This window comes from Amblyraja radiata, chromosome 7 (assembly GCF_010909765.2).
Source record: "Amblyraja radiata isolate CabotCenter1 chromosome 7, sAmbRad1.1.pri, whole genome shotgun sequence".
NCBI lineage: Eukaryota > Metazoa > Chordata > Chondrichthyes > Rajiformes > Rajidae > Amblyraja > Amblyraja radiata.
The window spans coordinates 33908295-33935941 of NC_045962.1; the positions used below are offsets into that span (position 1 = coordinate 33908295).

General features: G+C 46.8%; 1 protein-coding gene across 9 annotated transcripts in view; it reads left to right on the forward strand.

The window, feature by feature from the left end:
- The first annotated feature begins 2473 nt into the window (after positions 1-2473).
- The window catches only part of tanc1 (tetratricopeptide repeat, ankyrin repeat and coiled-coil containing 1), a 107637-nt gene continuing 82463 nt past the window's right edge, over positions 2474-27647 (forward strand). For 3 of the 9 annotated variants that reach the window (XM_033024100.1, XM_033024102.1, XM_033024101.1), the window contains exon 1: positions 2480-2949. In XM_033024100.1, coding sequence (XP_032879991.1) covers positions 2496-2949 — 454 coding nt within the window. In that variant the 5' untranslated portion in view covers positions 2480-2495. Of the gene's footprint in view, positions 2950-3133; positions 3307-24166; positions 24253-27647 lie in introns of those variants that run through there. The other 6 variants (XM_033024103.1, XM_033024109.1, XM_033024106.1 and 3 more) reach the window with 5 other exon arrangements.

Consider the following 27647-nt stretch of genomic DNA (forward strand, 5'->3'; position numbering starts at 1 on the left):
AAATCGGAGGGGGAAAGGGACTTGAGAGTGCGGATGCGGGATTCCCAAAACGTTAATTCGCAGGTTGAGTTGGTAATAAAGAAGACATATGCAATGTTAGCACACATTTTGAGAGGATTAGAATATAAAAGCAAGAATGTAATGCTCTAGCTTTAAGTAGTTGGTCAGACCAAATTTGGAACATTGTGAGTGGTTTTGGGAACCATATCTGAGGAAGGATGTGCTGGTATTGGAGAGAATCCAGGGAAGGTTATGTGAATGATCAAAGAGATGATTGGGTTAAAATATGAGGAACATTTGATGCGTCTGGGTCTGTACTCACTAGAACATAGGAGAGGGGAGGGGGGGGGGGGGGGGGGGGGGGGGGGAGAGGAGTATCTCATTGAAACCTGCTGAATGATGAAAGGCCTGGATAGAGTGGATATGGAGATGTTTCCAGTAGTGGGATAGTCTAGAACCAGAAGCCTCTTAGAATGGAGATGAGGAATTTCTTCAACCAGAGGGTGGTGAATCTATGGAATTTATTGTCGTAGATGGAGCCTGAGGAGACCATGTATTCGATATTTTTAAAGTAGACATTGATAGGGTCTTGGTTAGTAAGGGTATCAAAGGTTACAGGGAGAAAGCAGGAGAATCAATCTCAATAATACTTTCACAATCACAATAATACTTTATTAGCCAAGTATGTTTTGCAACATACAAGGCATTTAATTTGCCAAGTCAGTCATACAAATAAAAAGCAACGGAACACACAAAATACATTTTAACATAAACATCCACCACAGTGCCTCCTCTGCATTCTTCACTGATGAAAGGCGAAAAAAAGTTCAAATTACTTCCCTTGGCTCTCCTGCGGTCGGGGGCCTCGAGCTCTCAGTAGATGGGACGATCTTGACACCCGTAGCCCTGCGTTTGGGCCCTCCGCATCGAGGCGATCAGCTCCTGCCTCGGGGAGGAGGGGATGTCAGCTTCCCCGCGCCGGACGCCGTGTCGGGGCTGGTCGAGCTCTGCATCGTTGGAGCTTCCCGACTCTTGAGACTGCGAGCTCTTGATGGTAGGTCTGCAGGCAAGGGATCGGTTCCGATGTAAGTCCACGCCCCACGGTGAGGCCCAAAGTCAGTCCGAGGAGGCCTCCAACTCCATCGATGGTAAGCCACAGAGCGCCCTGAGATGCGACCCGGAAACTAATCGCATCTCCAGCAAGGTAAGAAACTGAAAAAAAGTTTCCTCTGACCCCACCTACTCTCCCCACATAAAATAAACCGGAGAACATTTACACAGACTTTTAACACACTAAAAATAAAAAAAAGACAAAAACACAGACTGTAGGCAGGGCTGCCAATCTTGTGGTGCCCCTGGTGGTAAATGAGGTAGAGAGGGGGAAAATAGATCTGCCATGATCGAATGGCGGAGCAGACTCGATGGGCCAAATGGTCTAAATCAGCTCTTGTACCTTGTGATCTTAGATATTATGTGATATTCGATTTTAGCTCTGCGATGACACTGCAGGACAGGCAGCATCTCTGGAGAGAAGTAATGGGTGATGTTTCTGGTCGAGACCTTTCTTCAGACTTTCCTGTCCAAGTATTTTTTGCCAGGAGTAAAAGGAACAACTTGGGTGATTCAAGTTTGTTTTTTTAAAACGACACAAATGCTGGAGTAACTCAGTGGGTCAGGCAAGATCTCTGGAGAACATGGATGGATGATATTTCCGGTTGGGACCCTTCTTCAGACTGGGATGTCTTTGATTTCTATGACACTCGTCAATGACGCTCACCACCCTGGCCACACTCTCATTTCATTCCAGCCATCAGGAAGAATGTAGAGAGGAAATATTATTTTCTTTATTGTGATGTCTATGAGTATGCTATCTGACCTCCCATCCTCCTAATTGGAGACCTTTGAACTATCTTTAATCGGATTTTATCTTGCACCAAATGTATCCATTATCTGTACACTGTAAACTGCTTGATTGTCATCACGTGTAGTCCTTTCTTTGACTGGATAGCATGCAAACAACAGCTTTTCACTGTACCTCATGTACACGTGACAATAATAAAATAACTAAAGTGAATGGTTTCCCCCATAAACTAGGGTACTGTTCGATTCACATCTACCCTATGAGGACATTTGACTTTATGGAATTGATACCGATTGTACTTGAGTTTAAACTGATTGCATCTATGTATGGTGTATCTGATCTGTTTAGATAACATGCAAAACAAAGCCTTTTCAGTGTATATGAATTTTAACCAAAAAAAGCTTTGTGATGAGTCATCTGGTTGGGGCTGACACTTTCCTGTTTTTTTTCAGCCACTCTCCTCCCGCAGGCGCAAGTGACAATAATAAAGCTAAAAACCTAAGCAGGGTTCCACCCAAAACGTCACCTGAATGAATACTTCTCCGTGTTCTCCAGAGACACTACCTAATTTACTGAGTCACTCTAGCACTTTGTGTCTTTTTTGTTAACCTAAACATGTGTCTACAGGCTTGTTATGCTGCTGCCAGTGAGAATGTCATTGCTTCATTTTCGTACACATGACAATAAAACACTCTTGACTCTCTCGCTTCTTGGAGACCATCTTTCACCATCCATTTTATTCAGAGAAGCTGCCCGACCCGCTGAGTTACTCCAGCACGTTGTGTCTATCTCACCTGTTGGGTGGCTTTCCTCTTGGTGCTCCTGGGGCCAGGAGCAGATTGGGGACGCGGAGGCCAGTGATTCCTGGGCGAGGAAGGTGTGCGGGGGATTGCAGACGGTGGAGGACGAGCCGGGGAGGCAGAGGCGGGACCTGAGCTTTCATTCCAATGAGCTCACTGGAGCCTGTGGGAGGAGAGCGACTCCCGACCAGACGGAGGGCGGCCGAAAAACAGGAAAGTTCCAGCCCCGACTCGACGACCTCTCAAAGTTTTGTTGTTTTTGTTATAAAGTTGGGGCGAATCCGACCGGTAAGTCGGAAAGGCTTTATATTTTACTCCATCTCTCTCTCTCTCTCCCCCCAACTTTCAGTTCTTACACGTCAACTTCTCGGCGGGTGGAGGGCGGCCCCTGGGCCAAGCGGAGCCCGTGGGACCCCCGCTGGAAAGTTCTGGAAAAGTGGCGCTGGGCTGGCGGGTCGGTGAGGCCAGGTTGTTCGCTCGGCGGCGCGGGGGGGGGGGGGGGGGGGGGGGGGGATGACCGGTGGTGGGCGATGGCGGCGGCGGGAGTCCAATCGGCGGGTGACGGGAACCGTCCCGTCTGTGGGTGATGGCAGCGGCGGGACGGATCGTCTGTGGATAGCGGGGAGGAGGGGAACCGTCCCGTCGGTAAGGTTGCGGCGACGGGAGTGACCGTCCCATTTGTGGGTGATGGTCGGCGGAGAGTCCCCTCGGTGGGTGATGGCGGTGGACGAGCGTCCCGTCGGTGGGGGGAGGAAGGAGGGGAACGAGCGTCCCGTCGGTGGGTGACGGTAGTCGGGAAGGGGACGAGCGTCCCGTCGGTGGGTGACGGTAGTCGGTGGGGGTGGGGGGGAGGAAGGAGGGGAACGAGCGTCCCGTCGGTGGGTGACGGTAGTCGGGGAGGGGGACGGACGGCTAGTCGGTAGCTGTCGGCGGCCAGGCCCGGGGCACCGCGGGGACTTGATGCTCAGTCGCCGGGAACGCCCTGACCGCCTGAAGAACTGGTTTGTTTGATGTGTGAATGTCGACGACCGCCTGTGCAGCAGCCGATCTCAATCACTGCAGCAGCTGTATGTTGTTTTTAACCGCGCTCTCTCGGGGTTTTTCGTGTAATTTAATTTTTAATTTCAAATTTGGGGCCCCTTCTGATTACAGATTACATTTAAATTACAATTTTAAGAACGCTTGTCTGCAGATGGACCATTTTTCTTTCTAAAGGGTGTAAAAAAGAAGAGGAAAATAAACTAGAGAGACACAAGGAACTGCAGATGTTGAGCAATAGACAATAGGTGCAGGAGTAGGCCATTCGGTCCTTCGAGCCAGCACTACCATTCAATGTGATCGTGGCTGATCATCCACAATCAGTACCCCGTTCCTGCCTTCTCTCCATGTCCCTTAACTCCGCTATCCATAAGAGCTCTATCTAACTCTTGAAAGCATCCAGAGAAGCAGCCTCCACCGCCGTTTGAGGCAGAGAATTCCACACACCAACAACTCTGTGTGAAAAAGCTTTTCCTCATCTCCGTTCTAAATGGCTTACCACTTATTCTTAAACTATGGCCCCTGGTTCTGGACTCCCCCAACATCGGGAACATGTTTCCTGCCTCTAGCGTGTCCATACCCTTAATAATCTTATATGTTTCAATATGATCCCGTCTCATCCTTCTAAACTCCAGAGTATACAAGCCCAGCAGCTCCATTCTATCAACATATGACAGTCCTGCCATCCCGGGAATTAACCTTGTGAACCTACGCTGCACTCCTTCAATAGCAAGAATGTCCTTCCTGAAATTAGGGGACCAAAACTGCACACAATACTCTAGGTGTGGTCTCACTGGGGCCCTGTACAACTGCAGGAGGACCTCTTTGCTCCTACACTCAACTACTCTTGTTATGATGGCCAACATGCCATTCGCTTTCTTCACTGCCTGCTGTACCTGCATGCTTACTTTCAGTGACTGATGAACAAGGACCCCCCCAGATCCTGTTGTACTTCCCCTTTTCCCAATTTGACACCATTTAGATAATAATCTGCCTTCCTATTTTTGCCACCAAAGTGGATAACCTCACATTTATCCACATTAAACTGCATCTGCCATGCATCTGCCCACTCACCCAACCTGCATACTCATAGCATCCTCCTCACAGTTCACACTGCCAACCAGCTTTGTGTCATCTGCAAATTTGCTAATGTTACTTGTAATCCCTTCATCCAAATCATTAATATACATTGTAAAACACAAAGTGCTGGAGGAACAGCTGAACAGCCAGCATCTGTGGAGGGATATGGACAGACGGTATTGCCTCCGCAGATGCCATCTGAATTTCCTCCAGCACTATGTGTTTTCTTTTAAAAAAAACACATGCAGAGTTTTGAGTAAATTACAAGGAGATTCTACCAATGCGGACTGCTTAGATTATGATTATAGTTCTAAGCCTCATTATGTGTACCATTCACCCGTTCATAAGTATTTGGCCTTTTTACATGGGCGGGCGTAACCAAATGGAATAATTCAAAAGTTAAACTGGAGTAAATGTTTAATCACAATGTTATGGTATCATAACTTTTTTAAACATAAATCTCACAGATGTACAGAGCCTGAAAAGTCCTTGTGGAAACAAGGAACTGCAGATGTTGGCTTATAAAAAAAGACACAGTGCTGGAGTAACTCAATATTCCAAAGTGTGTAGGAAAGAACTGCAGATGCTGGTTTAAATCGATGATAGACACAAAATGCTGGAGTAACTCAGCGGGACAGGCAGCATCTCTGGAGAGAAGGAATGGGTGGCGTTTCGGGTCAAGCCACTTCTTCAGCCTTGACCCGAAACATCACCCATTTCTTCTCTCCAGAGATGCTGCCTGTCCGGCTGAGTTACTCCAGCATTTTGTGTCTATCTTCAGTATTCCAAAGTGCTGGTGTAACTCAGCACACTTGAAGCATCTATGGAAAACATGTATAGGTGATATTTCAGGTCAAGACTTCTTCAGACTGATGGGGGGAAATAAAGCTGGAAGAAAGATAGGCCAGCCCAAAGTATGGCTAGTAATAGATTGATACAGGTGGGGGGGGTGGGAAATTGCTTTCCTGGTTTGAAAACATAAACACCATTAATTATTTATTTCCTAATCTGCTATAGTCAATTCTGATCCTTTATCCAGAGACCCTTGTTTTATGTATATTGATTGTTTAGTTTATTATTGTGACGTGTACTGAGGTACAGTGAAAACTTTTTGCATGCTATCCAGTCAAAGAAAAGACTATACATGATTACAATCATGCCATCTACAGGGTACAGATAAAGGGCGCAACACATAGTGCAAGATAGAGTCCGATTAAAGATAGTTCAAAGATCTCTAACAAGGTAGATGGGAGGTCAGGACTGCACTCTAGCTGATGAGTGGACTGTTCAGCTGGCTAATGATAGCTGGGAAGAAACTGTCCCTGATCCTGTTTTAGAATAACTTTTAGTTAAAACATAAAACACCTGAAATGTGAACTCTTACCCTCGTCCAGGATCCATTTCTGTGGTGTCCACCAATCCTGGAAGGTCTCTGATGACCCTGCAGACATCACAAGCCCACATGATCCCTCCACATGGACACCTGAGCAAGACGCTAACCTCTTTGGCTTGTTGCCTAGGTCTGTAAATGGCCACCTTGATCAGCCTCGGAATAAAAGACATAACTTTAGAAAGATGAAGAGGAATTTATTTAGTCAGAGGGTGGTGAATCTATGGAATTCATTGCCACAGACGGCTGTGGAGGCAAAGTCAATGGCTATTTTTGAGGCGGAGATTGACAGATTCTTGATTAGTAAGGGTGTCAGGGGTTATGGGGCGAAGGCAGGAGAATGAGGTTGAGAGGGAAAGATAGATCAGCCATGATTGAATGGCAGAGTAGACTTGATGGGCCTAATTCTGCTCCCATAACTTATGACCAGGCCCAATGAGTTCTTCTGACCGCATCAGTCTCCGATGTGAGACCATGCCAAAGGTCTTGCATAAATCCATTTGATTATATCAGTTGGACTGGCTTCGTCAATACGCCTTTTCTTTGAAAAACGCTGTCAAATCGGCCTGCTAACAAAACCATGCTGGTTATCTTTGAGTAATCTCTGCCTCTCCAAGTATCACTAATCTGTGCCTTAGATTTTTTTCCCCAGTAACTTCCCTACCATGACATTATATAAAAATTGTCACTGACATATAATGAGGTCTTTATCCCAGAGTTTCAAATGTTAAAAGCATTTACTTTTCTGTTTGTATCACTGTTTTGCGTTTAAACAAAGAATGGCTGGAGCTCAGCGGGTCAGGCAGCATCCGAGGAGGGAATAGATGGGCTGTATTTTGGGTCGGGCCCTTCTTCGGGCTGATGCTGCCGGACCCACAGAGTTCTTTGTGTCTCCATGGTTTCCTTTTCATGGCTTTGTAATAATTTTTCATGGACAAATTGGGTGAGTGGGCAAATGCGTGGCAAATGCAATTTAATGTGGATAAATGTGAGGTTATCCACTTTGGTAGCAAAAAAGGGAAGGCAAATTATTATCTAAATGGTGTCAAGTTGGGAAAAGGGGAGGTACAGCGGGATCTGGGGTTCCTTGATCAACAGTCAATGAAAGTAAGCATGCAGGTACAGCAGGCAGTGAAGAAAGCGAATGGAATGTTGGCCTTCATAACAATAGGAGTTGAGTATAGGAGCAAAGAGGGCCTTCTGCAGTTGTATAGGGCAATAGTGAGACCACACCTGGAGTATTGTGTGCAGTTTTGGTCCCCTAATTTCAGGAAGGACATTCAAAATTCAAAGTATTCAAAGGTTTTTATTAGTCACATTCACATACACCGAGGTGTAATGAAGTGAAATGCTTTTTGCCATTTTGCAGTACACAAAAGAATACAGACATAACACCAATGAGAGTCTTAAACACAAAGAACATCCCCCCACAATGGCTCCCACCATGAGGGAAGGCACAAAGTCCAGTCCCCAACCCCAGTTCACCCACATTCTTGCTATTGAGGGAGTGCAGCGTAGGTTTACAAGATTAATTCCCGGGATGGTGGGACTGTCATATGCTGAGAGAATGGAGCGGCTGGGCTTGTATTCTCTGAAGTTTAGAAGGATGAGACAGGATCTTATTGAAACATATATGATTATTAAGGGTTTGGACATGCTAGAGGCAGGAAACATGTTCCCGATGTTCGGGGAGTCCAGAACCAGGGGCCATAGTTTAAGAATAAGGGGTAAGCCATTTAGAATGGAGATGAGGAAACACTTTTTCACACAGAGAGTTGTGAGTGTGGAATTTTCTGCGTCAGAGTGCGGTGGAGGCTGGTGATCTGGATACTTTCAAAAGAGAGCTAGATAGGGCTCTTAAAGATAGCTGAGTCAGGAGATATGGGGAGAAAGCAGGAACGGGGTACTGTCAGCCATGATCACATTGAATGGCGGTGCTGTCTCGAAGGGCCGAATTGCATACTCCTGCACCTATTATCTATGTCTATTGTCATCCTTTAAATTAAGAAGTAAACCCAAAACTTCCAATTAGTGATCTATTATTTATATCACTCCAGCCATTGTTTTACTCAGTCAGAGAAATGATTTATATAGGGCGAGACCAAGTGGGACGGACCCGTTGGGTCCCGTCCCCTCAACGCGCGGTTGCGGGGGGGGGGGGGGGGGAAGGGGGCTGCAGCGTCACGCATACACACACTAACCCCCACACACACACTGACCACCCCATTGTTATTATATTAATATTATTCATTTGCTCCTTTTACCCCCACCCTATCCACACGCATAGCAAACATGTCGACTGGAATATGTAAAAATCTTACCGTTACCACGTCGTTTTTTCACGTATGTGTGATTACACACAAACACAAATAAATACACATCCAAGATCAGTTTTATAAGTATAGGGATAAGCACTTCAGACTAGGTTTTCTGTTATGTGTCGGCACCTAGTTTAAAGTTATTTAACGTGAACAAATTTGTTGGCCCAAAATTTTACCTTAAACGAGTAACTGAGTTCCTCCAGTACTTTGTCATATTTTGTAAACCAGCATCTGCAACTCCTTGTGTCTCCCAACCCATTTTCTGTTGGCGTGTACCCTTCAAACATCAGTGACCTCACAAGAAAAGTAATTAATTAGCTATGAAAAGTGTTTTAAATTCTGAACCAATGAGTTAGAATCTTGACACACATTTTAAAATAATGTAACCTGTGTAATGAATGCTCGACAATGGCCATGCTGTTTTTACTCAAGCAGTGAAAAGCATATTTTGGTTCAGTGAGTAATGCTGTGGGGATGTAATAAATGGGTATTAATGCTTGCTGTTTGTAAATACTTGTAATCCGTTCTTGTTATTCCTACTTCTTTAATGTCCAGTTTTTATTTCAATTTAGATTATTTCATTTTTTTTAAGGCAGCTGCATTGCTCATTTGATGTGGAAAAATAATGATGATTAATATTTTGTGGTGCAGTGGGTGCTCTTCGGGACCTTCTATGAGCAGTTGATACATAGCTATTCCAAGAGGTTGCTGCTATACCCACTCATCATACTGAAAAATTAAAACTATACCAATGGAAACCATTTGGATGCTATTCAGTGCTTTTAACATCCAAGTTCTCATCCAAATTCAAAAATAGAACTTTTGGTTTTAAGGTTCGACTGCCAATGAGTGGGGAGAGGGAGAAATAAAGTCAAAATTGGAGAGCTACTCTTTATTCATTTTCCAAAGGTGGGGTAAATCATTGCCAATGAAGCATATGAAAGAAATTTATCTCTTTAGATTCTCCATACTGTGTTACCTGGTATATTACAAAGAAAATTCCTATCGTAATGCTTTCACATTTGACCATTAAGGGCTTGTCCCATCAGCATGCGACTACATGCGGCGAGCACGACCTAACGTGGTCGCTTGAGCCGTACGGCCTCGCGGGGCCGGTCCCACTTCGATCGCGGAGCCGTATGGAGTTGTGCGGGGCTGGTCCCGACATCGCGCGGGGCTCCGAAAAACTGACACTGTCCAAAAGTCCCGCGCGGCAACGGCCTGTCGGCCCGCAGCCGCATTGAGGCATTATGCAGCGCCTCGACGCCGTACGTAGCATCTTGACGGCGTACGCCTAGTGCGTGGCGTTGCACGATGACGTCACCATCCGGCGTGGCATTGCGTGATGACGTAACCGCCCGACGCCGTGCGACGTCCAAATTCAGTTGGCCCGCCTCCTGCCCAGCTGATTGGTGAGTATGATGTCGGGACCAGCTCCATACGGCTCCGCGGTTGGAAGTGGGACCAGCCCCGCGCGGCCGTACACCTCAAGCCACCACGTTTGGTCGCGCTCGCCACATGCAGTCACATGCTGGTGGGACATGCCCTTTATACATCCTAAAATTCATTTTCTCATCATTCTTAACATTGCCCCACGCCAATATTTTGGCACTTACACTTCAAACTTTGGCTATCAGTGAAAATCTCTCACGTCTGGCTATTTTTCATTCACATATGGTTTTGTCATTCCACAGCAAGCTCCTATATCCCCTACGACCACACCCAATTTAGCACTCATACCCTAAACCAATTCTTTGAAACAATCTTTGCATATAATCCTAGAGTAGAATATCTTGGATTACCCGCTTAAAGGCTCTTAATTTGGCAATCCGTTTACAGACTATGTTAAGCCTCTCTATTCTACTTGGAATAATTGTCTTGGTGTGTTCTTTTTCTGGTATGGTCTTTTTTTGACAAAAATCAACGCTGGAAGAACTCAAGCAGTCAAGCATAATAATATACATAATGATGTTGCTCTTAAAGGTAGCCAAACTACTGATTAATGAATACATTCCTCTTACATATGCCCGTTTTGATCCTCGGAGTATCACTAAATTGCCTCATTCATACTGTATGTTTATCAGCAAACACTTCAAGTCAAAACCACTGGAGTATATTAAAACGAAACATATTATTGACTTTGTGTAGCGATCACTTTTCTAGGCTGTTTTTCTCAAATTTTTGAATTGAACAAATGATTCTACTAATGCAATCCTTCTTGCTTCTTATTAAAGATATTTTCTATAATATTGTTGTCACTTCTTTTGAGGTCTTTAAAATCAGGCCTTTGTTTGATACTTTCAATTTATGGAGTCATGGCCACTCCCTGCTTCCTTCAGCTGTTGTTCCCATTCAATTATTTTCTTTCTCTTTCTACCACCTTCCCAATTTGCTTCTTCAGCAAAAAGATTTATCCAACCCATCACCAAGGATACTGTTTTGATATTTTAATAATGGATTTTTACAAACTGCTTCGTCTTGGTTATTATTAAACATCTGTCAAAGCATAGAAGAGTGCCTACGTTTTTATTAGTTTGTCAAAGCTATCCTCAGCAGTTTCTTGTGCTCAACTTGTTCCACCTCACACCTCAAGTTTTTGCATTATGTTGTTTAGGGCCCTATGTTTTAAATGGGGTTGACCTGTCACTGCATCATTTTCTGCAGATTCAACACAAGCCAGAACTACGTATATCCATATGCAAATACTGTCCAGCGATATCTGAATTTTTAGATATTGGCTAGGTTTGCATTCCCACATCGGATGGTCTTGCTTGGATAATTTTTGATCCAGGAAAATCATTAAAGCAATTCCAATTAAAGTGTACATTATTATACTTATTTATAGGCATTGCAGTATTTCTTTCCTTTCTGATGAATAGAGTTGCTGTTCCTGTACCTGATATTACCTGACATAAATTCAATAGGTAGAACTCTCAGTGTAACTGTTTTTATGCAGAGAATCTGTGCATAACTTGAAGATGTGCAATTTGATCCTTTTAATCTTACCTTGCTGCATTTTCCCTAGTTTCCAGCTCCTGTTTGTTTTCTTTCCCCCTTGGGCTACTTTCAGTGACCATAAATGATCTCCTAGGAAGTTCCAAAACTCGTTGAAGATTGACATTAATGATTTTAAATATATAATTCAAGCTCAGACTGTGATTGATTCCCCAAAACAGACTGGCTGGGTTATAATTTGGTGAGTTTGGATCTTCTTACTGCTTATCGCATGTCTTGGGTCTTCCGCTCAAACTCTGCTTCCTACATCAGAAACTTTCCTATAAGCCTTGATGCATTTTTTCCTTAACTTTAAAAACCAAGGCCCATCATTTTATGCACTGTAAATCGATTACTGCTAATTATTTTTCTGGGAACCAAAAATGGGATTGAAACTATATTTCTTGTTTCCCTTTTCCCTGATTCTCAATCTGAAGAAGGATCTCGACCCGAAACGCCACCTATTTCCTTTTTCCAGAGATGCTGTCTGAGATACTCCAGCTTTTTGTGTCTATGTTTGGATGAAAATTTTATATTGATGTGCTAGACCAGTTAAATGTTGTTGAATCTAGTACTGTTGATGCCTATTATCTAGAATTATATAAATACTTAACACATTGTGACCAAGCTGGCTGGAATTCAGTTTAATGTCCCAGTTCTTGGTCCAAAACTCCCTGACACATCAATTGCTTATGTAAATACTGTATAAATGGTTCCACTTCTACCAATCGTTCACAGAGCAAGTTCAAGATATTAGTTATCTTCTGGGTGGAAATAAAAATTATTTTGAATCACCCTGTGATGGTCCTATCAAATCTACACTATAATTATTAACCTCTGTGCCAAGATAGATCGGAGTTTATCATCAGACTTACTTGTCTCATAAAATATTTTCACACTTTTGATAAGCTCTTTAGCATCTTTTGGAGTATATGACCTAGGCCTAGCCAGTCTTTCCTCAGGGGCAATATTTTCCAGAACCTAAGGAAGTTCAGCATATCTGCAATGACTCTTAACAATTTCTGTAGATCCACCATAGAAACCATACTATCAGGATGTATCGCAACTTGGTTTGCCAACTGCTGTGCTCAATACTGCAAGGAATTGTAGAGAGGTGTGCCTAGTCCATCTCGCAAACCAGCTTATTTCACCCCGTAGGGAAAGCAGCCAACATAATCAATGACGCCTGATCAATCCCTCTTCTCCATTCTCCCATTGGGCATAAGATACAAAAGATGAAACCACATACCACCAGATTCAGGAATAGCTTCTTCCTCGGTGTTATCAGGCTATTGAATGGACCTCTCGCTAGTCCCAATCTACTTATTTGCAGCCCTTGCTTTATCTGAATTTTCTCTGTGGCTGTAACAGTAAATGCTGCATTTTGTTTGCTTTCTCTTTTTTTATTAACAGTGTGGTCATACAGCACGGAAACAGGCCCTTCGGCCAAACTTGCCTGTGCCAACCAAGATGCCCCATCTACACTAGCCCCACCTACCTGCGTTTGGTTCATATCCGTCTAAACCTTTCCTATCTATATATCTTTCCAAAGGTCTTTTACTTGTTTAAATGTTGATATGGTACCTGCCAAGAGCCTACATGTGTGCTTGTGTATGGTTTGATTGTACTCATGTATAGTACGCAAAACAAAGTTTTTCACTGTATCTTGGAACACATGACAATAACAGACCAATAGCATTTTCATAAATCTCCTTTGCACTTTAATGAAGTCACTTTTTTAATGTGGTGGATAGAAGTTTTGTGGGTTAAACTATGTTCTCTAGTATTCGAGCAAGATTTTTCTCTCTTTTTATATTTGGTCAATATGTTTTTCAACCATTGTATCTACTTATCTTGCTTCGTTCAGGAACCTGTTGACAATGCCCTTCTATTCTTACATCATTTATCATCTGTTCTCTTTCTCCATATCCCAAATGAAGTGCCTCAAGCTTCCTTGGATTGAATTTGTAAGTTTATTATACATCTGACTAATCTGTTGATATCTTCCTGCAGTCTTGAGTTTTTTCCTGGCAACCAAATTTATATCTGCTCGTCTTTTATGGTAAAACCTGTAATTCTTGCTATTCCTGCCATCTGCCATGTACACGTCAGATTTCTAAATACCTTTTCTTCATGTTCCTGGTAGTTCTTTACTTTCTGCTCTTACACTTAGATTGTACTCTGATTGGCAAGGTATGCCTCTGCTGGTGACCAACTGGCATTTACTTGTGTTTGTACTTTGAGAGATTGGGGAAGACAGATTAATAAAGCTAAATTATGTTTGCATGATGGATGGTCTTCAAGAGGCAATGAAGAGGCATGAGAGGAATGTACAAATATCTAAAATTGGCAAAGGCAAAAGTCCATACAAGGAAAAAAGGCAAAATGAGGGAGAGAAGAAAGTGCAAAAACTATTGCATGAATCCTGGAGTTGATATCTCTTCTTTTTCATTGAAAGCAACATCAGAAACTGGTCACGTAAAGATGAGGTGTGATTGTTAGTTGGAGGCATTATCAATGCAATTTTCCAACTTAAATCATGAATAGATACAGCAGATTTCTTGTCAGTTAGGTTTTAAGAAATAAAAGTTGGAGGTTGCTTGTATCTTGAACGCCCCGACCTACTTGATGCCACGAGTACCTATGACTAGCATCACGACCTACCTACGACCTCGTGACGACCATGCTGCAAGTATGAGTCAAGGGCAAACTCGGCAAAGGTCGTGAAAGTGGGACAGGCCCTTAAAGCTACTCGCAAAACTTTTAAATAAAGGATGTACAATATCAGACATAAGCATATAGTTTATTTATAAAATAGCTTAAATATTTTCCATTAATCAATGAACCAGAAACCCTTTATAATTTAGCACAGGAGATTTTAAAAATTGACATGTCGGAGAAAGGTTTACTTGATTTGAAGTGAAGTGGAAAATATGCAGTTAACAGCAAGTCCCTCAACAGCATTGATGTACGGAGGGATGTTGGGGTCCAAGTCCAAAGCTCCATAAAAGTAGCAACACAATTAGAGAGGGTGGTAAAGAAGGCTTGTGGTATACTTAACTTCATCGGCCGGGGGACTCAGGAAATCATGTTGCAGCTTTATAATACTTTGATTAGACCGTATCTGGAATATTGTGCGTTCTGGTTGCTCCATAGTAGGAAGGATGTGGAGGATTTGGAAAGGGTGTAGAAGAGGTTTTACCAGAATGCTGACTGGATTGGTATTGGTTATAAGAAGAGGTTGGATACACTTTACTAGTTTCTCTGGAGCGTTGGTGGAGGAGACTCCTGATATAAGAATATAACATTCTGAGAGGCATAGATAGGGTAGTCAGTCAGAACCTTTTTACCCCAAGGTGGAAGTACCAACAACCATTAGTATGTTGTTGTGTAATTGCATTAATGTACCTGTAAAGCTGCAGCAAGCAGAAATTTAATTGTTCCCTTCCGATTTAAATACTCTTGACTATTGAAAACAAATTTTATATGTAAATACTAGACCAAGTGCAGACCCGCTGGGACTGCTCCCCTAATGCAAGATTGCACCACTCACCTGATCCCCCAATGCAAGCCATTCCCCCCCAACGCAATATTGCACCTCTCGTGCATAGTCCACAACTGCGCAGGCGCGGCTCATTTCTCCTAATCCCCCAGCACTCCCTCCTCCTCGCCCTCCCTCTTCAATCCCCAGAGAGGGAGGGGGAGGGAGGTAGAGAGGGAGGGGAGGGGAGTAGAGAGGGAGGGGCAAAGAGGGGAGTAGAAGGAGAGTGGCAGAGAGGGAGGGGGGTAGAGTGGGGATAGAGGGAAGGGGTAGAGAGGGTGGGAGTGAGGGTAGATAGGGAGGGGGCATCTCCCTCCTCCACCCCTCCCCCATCTCCCTCCTCATTTCCGTCATTCCCCTCTTACTCCCATTCCCTGCCCCAGGACCTACAAAGGTCGTAGAGCAGCGCAGGGCCTGGAACTCTGCCTGATTCACGTACGGCCCGGCCCTGGCGGTAGACTCCTGCTGTCAGTTTGGCCGCCACCTGGGCTCCAGTGCAGGCCCCGACTTCATCTCCAGACTCCAGCCGTCAGCTCGGCCGCCACCTGGGCTCCAGTGCAGGCCCCGACTTCATCTCCGGGCTCGTCCCTGACCCTGGAACCAGGCTTGTCCTTGGTTCCAGCGGCAGCATCTTTTTCGGCCCCGGTCACGGCCCCATCCCAAGTCCTCACTCCAGTACCAGCACCACCCTCCCCATCGGGCGTCTGCCGCTGGCAGCCACCACTCCTCGTTCACCGTGAACGCTGGAGTGCCCCTCCCTCCCGGGGTGACCAGTCCTGCCTTGTGAGTGCATTGGAACGACAGATGGATACTGGGACGACAGATGGCACAATGGGCTAAGTGTTCGGCTGGCAACCGGAAGGTAGCCGGTTCGAATCCGGCTTGGAGTGCATACTGTCGTTGTGTCCTTGGGCAAGACACTTCACCCACCTTTGCCTGTGTGTGAATGTGTGTGAGTGATTGGTGGTGGTCGGAGGGGCCGTAGGCGCAGATTGGCAGCCACGCTTCCGTCAGTCTGCCCCAGGGCAGCTGTGGCTACAGAAGTAGCTTACCACCACCGAGTGTGACTGAGGAGTGAATGAATAATGCGATGTAAAGCGCCTTGAGTATTAGAAAGGCGCTATATAAATCCCATCCATTATTATTATTGTGACATCACTCGGGGTTTTTTTCTAAAATGGGTGAGTTTTCGGGCTTTTTAAAAAAACTTTAAACGATTATTAACTTCGGAAATATAGGTGGGTATGCAACGGGAAGATGTTTATCTTCTCGACTGGAAAAATGTGAGTAGAATGTGTGAAAATAGGAAGGCTGTGGACTAACCTTTGGAAGAAAATAGGAATTAACCAGATATTCACACACACACACACGCACGCACGCACACACACACCGTTTAGTATTATAGAGGTCATAGTAATCTTGTTGTATAAAGGTTAAATTGATAGTTGACATTTTCAAGCCTAATTTTTGTCTCTTGTATGCACTTTAAAGGACCTTAAACAAAAGTACGGAAATAGGATTGCAGTACACATCAGCAGAGTGCGAGTGAGGGCTGTGTTCTGCAAGCGGGGTCTGTGTTCTGCGTACGGGGTCTGTTCTGCGAGTGGGCGCTGTGTTCTGCGAGCGGGGCCTGTGCTTTGTGTTCTGCGAGCGGGGGCTGTGCTCTGTTCTGCAAGCGGGGTCTGTGTTCTGCATACGGGGTCTGTGTTCTGCATACGGGGTCTGTGTTCTGCGAGCGGGGTCTGTGTTCTGCATACGGGGTCTGTGTTCTGCATACGGGGTCTGTGTTCTGCATACGGGGTCTGTGTTCTGCGAGCGGGGTCTGTGTTCTGCGAGCGGGGTCTGTGTTCTGCATACGGGGTCTGTGTTCTGCGAGCGGGGTCTGTGTTCTGCATACGGGGTCTGTGTTCTGCGAGCGGGGTCTGTGTTCTGCATACGGGGTCTGTGTTCTGCGAGCGGGGTCTGTGTTCTGCATACGGGGTCTGTGTTCTGCATACGGGGTCTGTGTTCTGCATACGGGGTCTGTGTTCTGCATACGGGGTCTGTGTTCTGCGAGCGGGGTCTGTGTTCTGCATACGGGGTCTGTGTTCTGCGAGCGGGGTCTGTGTTCTGCATACGGGGTCTGTGTTCTGCGAGCGGGGTCTGTGTTCTGCATACGGGGTCTGTGTTCTGCGAGCAGGCGCTGTGTTCTGCATACGGGGTCTGTGTTCTGCAAGCGGGGTCTGTGTTCTGCATACGGGGTCTGTGTTCTGCGAGCGGGGTCTGTGTTCTGCATACGGGGTCTGTGTTCTGCGAGCGGGGTCTGTGTTCTGCATACGGGGTCTGTGTTCTGCGAGCAGGCGCTGTGTTCTGCGAGCGGGGGCTGTGCTTTGTGTTCTGCGAGCGGGGTCTGTGTTCTGCGTACGGGGTCTGTGTTCTGCGAATGGGGGCTGTGCTCTGTTCTGCAAGCCGGGTCTGTGTTCTGCGAGCGGGGGCCCACACCACCCTCTTCCCTCCCTCCCCTACACCCCCCACACCCCTTCACCCACACGCCCCCCTCCCCTTCAACCCCCTCTCCCCTACACCCCCCCTCCCCTCCACCCCCCACCACACAACCCCTCCCCCACACTCCCCCCTACCACACACACCCCTCCTCTACACACACTCCTCCCTCCACCACACACACCCCTCCCACATACCCCTTCCCTTGCCCCCACAAACCCCCCTACTCCCACAACCGCCACAACCCCCCCTGCCCCCACAACCCCCCATCAACCCCCATACCCCCCCCCCCCACCTTCACTACCTCCTTAGAGTGTATCTCTGCAACGTTTCTATCAGATTTGTAAAGAGGACAAAATATTACAACCCAGGAGAACAAGAAGGCAAGAACAATAATTTATTTTATATTAGAGCTGTCTTTCAAATAAAGCTTAAAGTTTCCATCTTTATTCACTAGTTTGATTAGGTTTGCTACGGTCAATTTTTGCAAAACTCCTGAAATGCCACTTGTGCACCATGGGGCTGAAGTACCGATTGGAGTTTGGAATTAATTTAGAACCTTCTATGTTTTTATGTCAGTTCAAAACCAGAAGACTTTATTGTTGAATTGAAGCTTGAAGTTTATTCCAGATGGTAACTTCATCCCGCAGCTTTCCTAAGTTGTTGTATTACTGTGTCATATTATGACTTATACATGTTTCCCAGATGCCACAATGGATTGTGAGATATTTAAACCACTAACAATGGGGAGGTTTAGTTATTTTTAATGCAACAACCTCCAGTTAACAGCTGACTGGAGAGGCAACATTGACCAAGAACAGTCACTATCAAGATTGTTTACTTTCCATGGATCCAGTGAAACATAGAAAATAGGTGCAGGAGTAGGCCATTCGGCCCTTTGAGCCTGCACCGCCATTCAATATGATCATGGCTGATCATCCAACTCAGTATCCTGTACCTGCCTTCTCTCCATACCCCCTGATCCCTTTAGCCACAAGGGCCACATCTAACTTCCTCTTAAATGCATACATTGGAGAACTTAACTAATACCACTTCATTTTTTTTGGGGAGGGGGGTGGGGCATGGACATTGCTGGGAGGGGTAATATATATTGCCCAACCTTAACTGCATTGAGAAACTGGCGGTGGCCACCTTCCTTGACAAGAGCAGTCCTTTAAAGGTACTTGCACAATGTTTAATGGGGATTTCTAGAATTTTGAATGAACGTAAAATGCAGGTAGAGTCATGTGGCAACTGACCTAATTGTTCTTAATTGTAAAGACATAGATTCATGAGGGACTGTTGGAGTAGGCTAGGTAAGTCCATTAGTAAGTGGCATGTTTTCTAGCCACAGCAGATGAGAGAATGAACAGTCATAGTCATTCAGCATGGAAACAGCCCCTTTGGCCCAACATGCCCATGGGAACCAAGATGCTACATCTACACTAGTCCCACCTGCCTGCGTTTCTCTCATGTCTTTCTAAACTTTTCTAATGGAAGGACGAAGGATTTCCACTCTGTCAGGATTTCAGACAATCATGACATTTTCTTGATGTCTGTCTTTCCCAGTCTCGGTAGAGCAATAACTGCTGATTCACAAATTTAAGGTTTTGATTGCTGTGGATCATGTTTAAATATAGTGCACAGAGTTGAAATCCCACTACTGCAGTTGTAGAATCTGAATAATCTGCATTCTCTAATCTAAATTAGCAGTTTGTCACAAAAAAAATGAATAGCCTAATATCCTTCAGGGTAGAAACCTTTCTTCCTTGCCCAATAGGGCCTACATGTGATTCCAAACCACAGAAATGTGGTAGACTCTTAATTACTCTCTAACATCCTTTCATGGGCCACTATAAAAGTGATTTTGGAACCATTGGTTAGTGATGGTGGAAGAAGTTTGAAGAAGATTTCATTTTCCTGTTTTTGTTGTAGTCAGGCCAACCTTGTGTTACTTGGTGGGGAAGTTGTATGAAAGTTTGGAGGATGCTGGATAGGTGGCATTTAGCTCATTCAGTTGCCACCGGTCATCCAGCATATTACTTATCTCATGTTTGCAGTGTGCTTTATGCAGGTGTTCATTTGATGTGATGCAGGGGAGGAGGTTCTTGTCCAAGAATTGCATGTCATCCTATTTTTATACAGAATGTTATCTTGTGATGAGGAATGCCACAAAGCAATCATGCTTTTATAGTTGGGGAAGTCATTGACTAATTTTTCTCTGTGCCTCATTCATGAATATGGGCTAGTATTTGCTATCTCTATAATACTAAAATGCTTCGTCTTGTTTGTGGCTGAGTGTGTCAATCTGGTTAATTTTTCTATTTTCTTATTTTCTTCAAAACGCTAGGCCACAGCCTTCCTATTCTCATACATCCTACTCACATTTTTCCCGTCAAGGCGATAAACATTTTCCCGTCACATTCCCACCTATATTTCCAGACTTTTTAATTGTTTAAAGTTTTTTTAAAAAGCCCGAAAACCCATTTCAGGAGAACAAAAACCCCGAGTGACGTCACAATCGACTCGCAAGGCAGGACGCGGCACTCCAGTGCACCCGTGTGACGTCACAATCGACTCGCAAAGCAGGATGGGACATTCTGGGAGGGAGGGGCACTCCAGCGCACTTACGTGGCGGCCGCTGCCGACGGGGAGGGTGGTGCTGGAGTGAGAGCCGAGCCCGGGGCTTAGGATGGGGCCAAACTGGGGCCGAAAAAACAGCTGCCGCTGGAACCAAGGACGAGCCTGGGTCCGGGGTCAGGGACGAGCTGACGGCTGGAGTCTACAGCCAGGGCCGGGCCGAGTACGAGAACCAGGCCGAGTTCCAGGCCCTGGCGCTGCTGTACGACCTGGGTAGGTCCTGGAGCAGGGAATGGGAATGAGGGCAGGAGGATGAGGCAATTAAGGAGGAGGGAGATGGGGTAGGGAGTGGGGTGGTAGAGGGAGATGGGGGGAGGGTCCAGGAGGGAGATGGGGAGGGGTGGAGGAGGGAGATGCCCCTCACTCTCACCCTCTCTACCCCCCTCCAACCCTCCTTCCCCCTCTACCCTCCCTCCCCCTCCCTATCTACCCTCACTCCACCCTCTGTACCCCCTTCCTCTCTACCCCCTTCCTCTCTACCCCCTTCCTCTCTACCCCTTCCCTCTCTACCCCCTCCCTCTCCTTCTCTACACTCCCTCCCCCACTCTACTCCCTCTAGCCCCTCCCTCTATCCTCCCCCTCTCCCTCTACCCCCTCCCTCTCTACTCCCCTCCCTCTACCTCGACACCCTTCCCCTCCCTCTCTACCCCTCTCCCTCTCTATCCTCATCCACCCTTCTCCCTCTCTACCCCTCCTTCCTCTCCACCCCCCTCCTTCTCCACCCCCTCCTTTTCCACCCCTCCCTCTCTACCCCCTCCCTCTCTAGGGGTTGAAGAGGGAGGGTGAAGAAGAGGAGGAGGGAGTGCTGGGGGATGAGGAGAAATGAGCCGTGCCTGCGCAGTTGGAGGCTATGTGTGTGTGGTGCAATATTGCGTTGGAATGGGTGAGTGGTGGAATCTTGTGTTGGGGCAGCAGACACAACAAGTCTGCACGTCTATCTTAATCCTAGCCATTTGTTTGGACAGGTAATTTGTTTACGCCAGTTATGATCCTGTTCTGATCATGAAGACTAGAACCACAAGACATTCTTGTATTTAACATGGATTTCTGAAATGTTTGAACATGAATTGAAATTTCCCAAATAATCATATTTGGCCTTCTGGAGACTTTAACATTTATTCAGCAGATCTTTATTCCAAGTCTTCTTCTGAGGGAAGGATCCTTAAAAGTGCTACATTATTTCTGTGATTGTTGCTTTATTGACTGTGTGACTATTGGGTGTATATTGTGATAAATTTGCAAAGTGGGACATGAACAAGCTGTCGTCACCCATCCCTATTCTGCATTGAATACAACTTATAATTTTGGATTGCAACTTAATTTTAGTTCAATCAGGCTTTAATTGAGATGTGATTGTTTGATTTACCAAATTACTTTTCCCGAATCATTGAACACCAACCGTTTTCATTTTGATCAAATCTGGCAAATGTAGGAAGGATAAAGAAAGCAGGATTTTCTTCAACCGTTTCAATTTTGCGTAAAACTGTGGTCATGTGTATTCTAGCTTAATTGTACCATTTGCGTTATCCCATCAGATAAAGCATAAAAATAAGTTTACTTTGACACCTAATTCACTTTCATATCTTCAGTATTAAAAAAGTTATGGCCATTTTCATACTCGGAAATTAGCATCTTGTTCCCTATTGATTTTCCATTCTTAACACAAAAGCTGTGATCAAGAACAGTCTAAAGCCCATAACTTAATTAAAAATTAAGAGAACTGAAAGAAATTTTCAGTTATTATAGATTGAAGCATTCTGAAACAAATATTAAACAATCTTACTTGGATGACCTGAAATTAAAGCATATAATTAGTTAGTTACCCAATTGTAGAGTGGGATTCTGTGGAAAGCGCTGGTTTGGAACGCTGCCATTGCGGTGGATTTGAAGTCCATATGGGATGAAAGATACTGCGGGATTGAATGGGCCGCCAAGTCAGCTACTTGCAACGTAACATTTTGTATAAAGGGATCTTAAGAAGCCCTTTTTAATGTAAAAATAAACAACCTACCTTGCCTTGTCCCCTACATGAGATCCGTCCCGTTGTCGGGGTTCGCGGCTTTAGAGGATGATTTTTAATCTACTATAACAATTAAATAACCCAATTTAGTTTTAAATTAGCTGCAGCGAACGAATTTCGCAGCGATTTTTCGTCAGCAACTAAGTAGGCTGAACAACATCGATTTCAACAACCTAGAGAAAATCGCGTTTTAAACCTGCCCCCCTCGCAAAGGCACCAAAGTCGCGCACACAGGCAGCGGCAGAACTCCAGCGCCGCTGAAGGTAAGTTTTGCAACATACCTACATAATGTTTGGGACAAAGACCCATCATTTATTTATTTGCCTCTGCACTCCACAATTTGAGATAGAAAAACTCACATGTGGTTAAATTGCACATTGTCAGATTTTAATAAAGGCCATTTTCATACATTTTGGTTTCACCATGTAGAAATTACAGCAGTGTTTATAGCCGGCCCCCCCCATTTCAGGGCACCATAATGTTTGGGACACAAGGCTTCACAGGTGTTTGTAATTGCTCAGGTGTGTTTAATTGCCTCATTAATGCAGGTATAAGAGAACTCTCAGCACCTAGTCTTTCCTCCAGTCTTTCCATCACCTTAGGAAACTTTTATTGCTGTTTATCAACATGAGGACCAAAGTTGTGCAAATGAAAGTCAAAGAAGCCATTATGAGACTGAGAAACAAATAACTTGAGACCCAACCTAAATCAACTGTTTGGAACATCATTAAGAAGAAAGAGACCACTGGTGAGCTTACTAATTGCAAAGGGACTGGCAGGCCAAGGAAGACCTCCACAGCTGATGACAGAAGAATTCTCTCTATAATAAAGAAACATCTCCAAACACCTGAAGGGGAAGCCCCCAAAACAAGCATAAGCTAAAGATGGCTGCAATACAGGCCTGGCAGAGCATCACCAGAGAAGACACCCAGCAACTGGTGATGTACATGAATCGCAGATTTCAAGCAGTCATTGCATGCAAATGATATGCAACAAATTACCAAACATAACTACTTTCATTTACATGACTTTGCTGTGTCCCAAACATTATGGTGCCCTGAAATGGGGGAACTATGTATAAACACTGCTGTAATTTCTACATGGTGAAACCAAAATGTATAAAAATGGCCTTTATTAAAATCTGACAATGTGCACTTTAAACACATGTGATTTGTTTTCTATTACAAATCTCAATTTGTGGAGAACAGAGGCAAATAAATAAATGACGGGTCTTTGTCCCAAACATTATGGAGGGCACTGTAGATCTAACTTGGCCTAGTATTTTATTTTTAGCTTTTCCCTTCCAATTTCTTGACCATCATTATCATGTTTTCCATCTTGCAGTTGGGTAACATGTGCAGGTCAAAAGCAGGCCATCAAGTCCAACAAGTCTGCCCCCTACATGGAACATGTCAGCATTAATGCTCCCCAGAGGCACTAAGTTAACAATTATCTGTTTATTGATGCTCATTTTAGGTTATAGTTGTATATCTCACTACACCCTAATTTCAAACATTAACTAAAGGGACGAATCACTGCCTTTTCCATTGAAATAACATTTGGATGAGCCCTAGTTAAATCAAACTCATTGGAATTGCGATGATAAAAGATTGAAGATCAGTCATTCATGAGACTGCAGGGTTGTCCTTTTGGATGTGTATAATATTAAGAGGGGCATAGTTAAGTTGAATACCATCTACAAGAACTAATTCAATGCAACAAGAATTCTTAATCAGTATCTCCTGAACACTTCTATTATTGAGAAGATAGCGTATCATCATATAATCTAAATCCTATTCAATAGGAGTATGAGAATGCTTTAGTGATTTGAGCTGTATTTTCACCGGGTTAGTTGGAGACTGATCAAAGATGTTGACCATGCCGGCAATGCCCCCATCCTGTAAATAAAGGTTTATTTTGTATTATGTTAGAAAATATTTAACTGAGTGCATTAAATTGTCAGTCTCCTACAATTAATGCTTACCTTATTATTACTACAGCCAAAAAGTTCAGAAAGTATCCACAATGTTCAAAGCTGTTTTGAAAAAAAGTCGTGAAGGTGGAAAAGGGAGCAAGAAAGATTTTGGTATGTAATGTTTGTTTTTAACTTTGCAAAACAAGCCATGTGTATCAAAAATATATTTGTTGGTTAAATAACCTATCGAACAGAGCACTTTTATAAAGTTTTGGCAGTATAACTTGAACTCAGTCCATGGAGATAAAATCTTGCCCATCTTTAAAATGTGAGGCCAATTATTTTTTATATACTTGTAGAATTCTAGATCTTACTAGACCAAGTGGGACCCGTTGGGTCCCTGTCACACGGGAGGCCTGGTCCCCCAACGCAAATTTCCACCACTCACCCGTTCCCCCAACACAACCCTTTACCCCAACGCAATATTACACCACTCACCGATACCCCCCAACTGCGCAGGTGCGGCTCATTTCCCCTCATCCTCCAGCACTCTCTCCCCCTCTTAACCCTCTCTCTTCTTTCTCCTCTCCTACCCTCCACCACTCCCTCCCTCACCTCTCCCTCCCTCTCCTTTCCCCTACCCTCAGTCACTCCCTCCCTCCCTCCATAACCCCTCTCCCTCCCTACCCCCCTCCCTCCCTACCCCCCTCCTTTCCCTCCCGTTCCCCCAACGCAATATTCCACCACTCACCCACAGCCGCTAACTGCCCCACTAACCGTCCCCAGCTGCAGGATGCTCCCCACCGGCTTCAGGCAGGGAACGGTGGTGAGCATTCTGCAGCTGGGGACGGTTAGTGGGGCAGTTCAGGCGGGAGCCTGTGGAGTGGGAGCATCCTGCATCGGGGGAGGGAGACGGCTTCAGACGGGGGTTGTCCGGGGCTGTTGGGGGGGGGGGGGGGGGGGGGGAGGAGAGCGTACCGATACCGCACCCCACCAAATTCCGGTGGGGAGCATCCTGCAGTTGGGGCAAGACGGTTTCAGACGGGGGCTGGTGGGGGGTTGGAGCATCCTGCAGCGGGGGAGGGGATGGCTTCAGGGGGGGGGCTGTCAGGGGCCGGTGGATGGGGGAAGAGCGTCCTGCAGCCGGGGGAGGAGTATGGCTTCATGCGGGGCTGTTGAGGGCCAGTGGGAGACGGGGGAGATTCCTACAGCCGGGGCAGGGGGACGGCTTCAGACGGGGGCTGTCGGATGGGGTGGGGGGGGGGCTGTCCTGCAGCCGGGGAGGGGGAGAGCTTCAGGCGGTGGCCAGTGGGGAGGGGGGGGGGCTTTTTGGAGGGCTAGTACGGGTGTTGTGGTCGGAAGGGACTTGATTCTGGAGGGCTAGTATGGATATTATGGGCCAAAGGGACTTTTCTTGGGCTAGTACGTTCTGTAGCCGGGGGACAGGGACGGCTTCTGGTGGGGAGCGTCCTGCAGCCAGGGCAGGGCAACGGGTTCAGGCGGGGCCTGTCAGGGGGCCGGTGGGAGGGGAGGGGGATGGCTGCCGTGGCCTGCCGCTGCCTATCGCTGTCGTGGCCTATCGCTGCCGCTCCCGACCGGCTTCAGGTGGGGACTGGTCGGGAGCATCCTGCAGCTGGGGACGGGCTGGCTTCAGGCGGGGGCTGCTGGGGGTTGGGGGAGCAACCTGCAGCCTGCAGCAGGGGACGGCTACAGGCTGGGGCTGTCGACATCCGGTGGGGGGGGTGTGTGTCCTGCAGCCGGGGGATGGGACGGCTTCAGATGGGGACTGTCGGGCCAGTGGGAGGAGCGCCCTGCAGCCGGTGGAGGGGGACGGCATCATGCAGGGGCTGTCAGGGGCCGGTGGGGAGGGGGAGGAGTAGGGCTGCAGGCGGTGGCGCGGGGGGGGGGGGGGCTTTCTGAAGGGCTAGTACGGGTGTTGTGGTCCGAAGGGGCTGGATTCTATGGGCTAGTACAGATATTGTCAGAAGGGACTTTTTTTGAGCCAGTACAGGTGTGGGCCAATGGGACTGGTTTCCGGAGGGCTAGTAAGACATTGTGGGCTGACTGGACTTTTATTGGGTTTGTAAGGGTGTTGTGGGCGGAATGGACTGCAGCTGAGGGAGGGGACGGCATCAGGCGTGGGCTGTCGGTGGGGGGGGGGGGGGGGGGGGGAGTGAGCGTCCTGCAGCTGGGGGAGGGGGACGGCTTCAGGCAGCGGCTTTCATAGCCGGTGGGGGAAGGGGGGAGCATCCTGCAGCCGGGGGCGGGGAACGGCATCAGGCGGGGGCTGTCAGAGCCGGTGGGGGAAGGGGTAGCATCCGTCAGCCAGGGGGGGGGGAGGGCTTCAGGCGGTGGCCCGTGGGGGGGGGGGTCTTTCTGGAGGGCCTGTACAGGTATTGTGGTCTGAAGTGACTGGATTCCAGAGGGCTAGTACGGACATTGTGGGCCGAATAGACTTTTCTTGGACTAGGCCTGCAGCTGCGGACAGGGAGTGGGACTGCTTCAGGTGGGGGGCAGTGGGAGCGTTCTGTAGCAGGGGGCTGGCTTCAGACGGGCCAGTGGGGGGGGGGGGGGGGGAGGGGGATGGCCTCAGGCAGTGGGGGGCGGGGGGGCCTGCCGTTGTCGTGGCCTGCCTGGGGGGGGGGGGGTGTGATGGTAGGGGGGTAGATGGGTGGAGGGGGTGTGTGGGCAGGGGTGGTGTGCCCCGCCATCGCCCGGCTCCATCAATCCCCCCACACACACTCCTCACTTCCCCAGGATCTCGAGGTTGCAGCAGTCTCACGGGCCGCTTCTCACTCCGGGCCGCCTCGCACTCCGGGGCTCCCCGACTGCGCACCGCCTCCGGGCTCCCCGACTCCGGGGGCGGCTTTGGGACAGACGGACTTGGGGCGGCTTCTAGACGCATGGACTCGGGGCGGACGGCTTCTGGACTCAGCGCGGCTCATGGACTCAGCCCGGCCTCCTGGGCTTTATTCTCCACGCCCCGGTGATTGACAGCAGGTGCCGGAAGGGGCGTCGCCGTCCCGGCGATTGACAGGATAGAAGACCAATCTGCTGATAATATGATTTTTAAACCTTCATAACTTTTGCAATATTCAACCGATCGGAAAAAACTTGATGCGCTTGGAGCACAGGAGAACGGTGAGTAAGGTGATGAAAAATCGTAACGTTAACGGGTACCGTTTTTGCACACATTTCAAAACAACGCAAACAGGAAGAGGACAAGATGAGAGTTTTTGTTACGTTTGGATAGAAAATAGATAGATAGATATACTAGACCATGTGCAGATTCGTTGGGTCTGCTCCCCCAACGCAAGATTCCACCACTCACCCATTCCCCCAACGCAAGCCGTTCCCCCAACGCAGTATTGCACCACTCACGCATAGCCCCCAACTGCGCAGGCACGGCTCATTTCTCCTCATCCCCCTGCACTCCCTCCTCTTCTTCACCCTCCCTCTTCAATCCCTAGAGAGGGAGGGGTGGTGGAGAGGGAGGGAGGGTAGAGAGGGGGAGGGAGTAGAGAGGGGCAGAGAGATAGTGGGGTAGAGAGAGGTAGTGGGGTAGA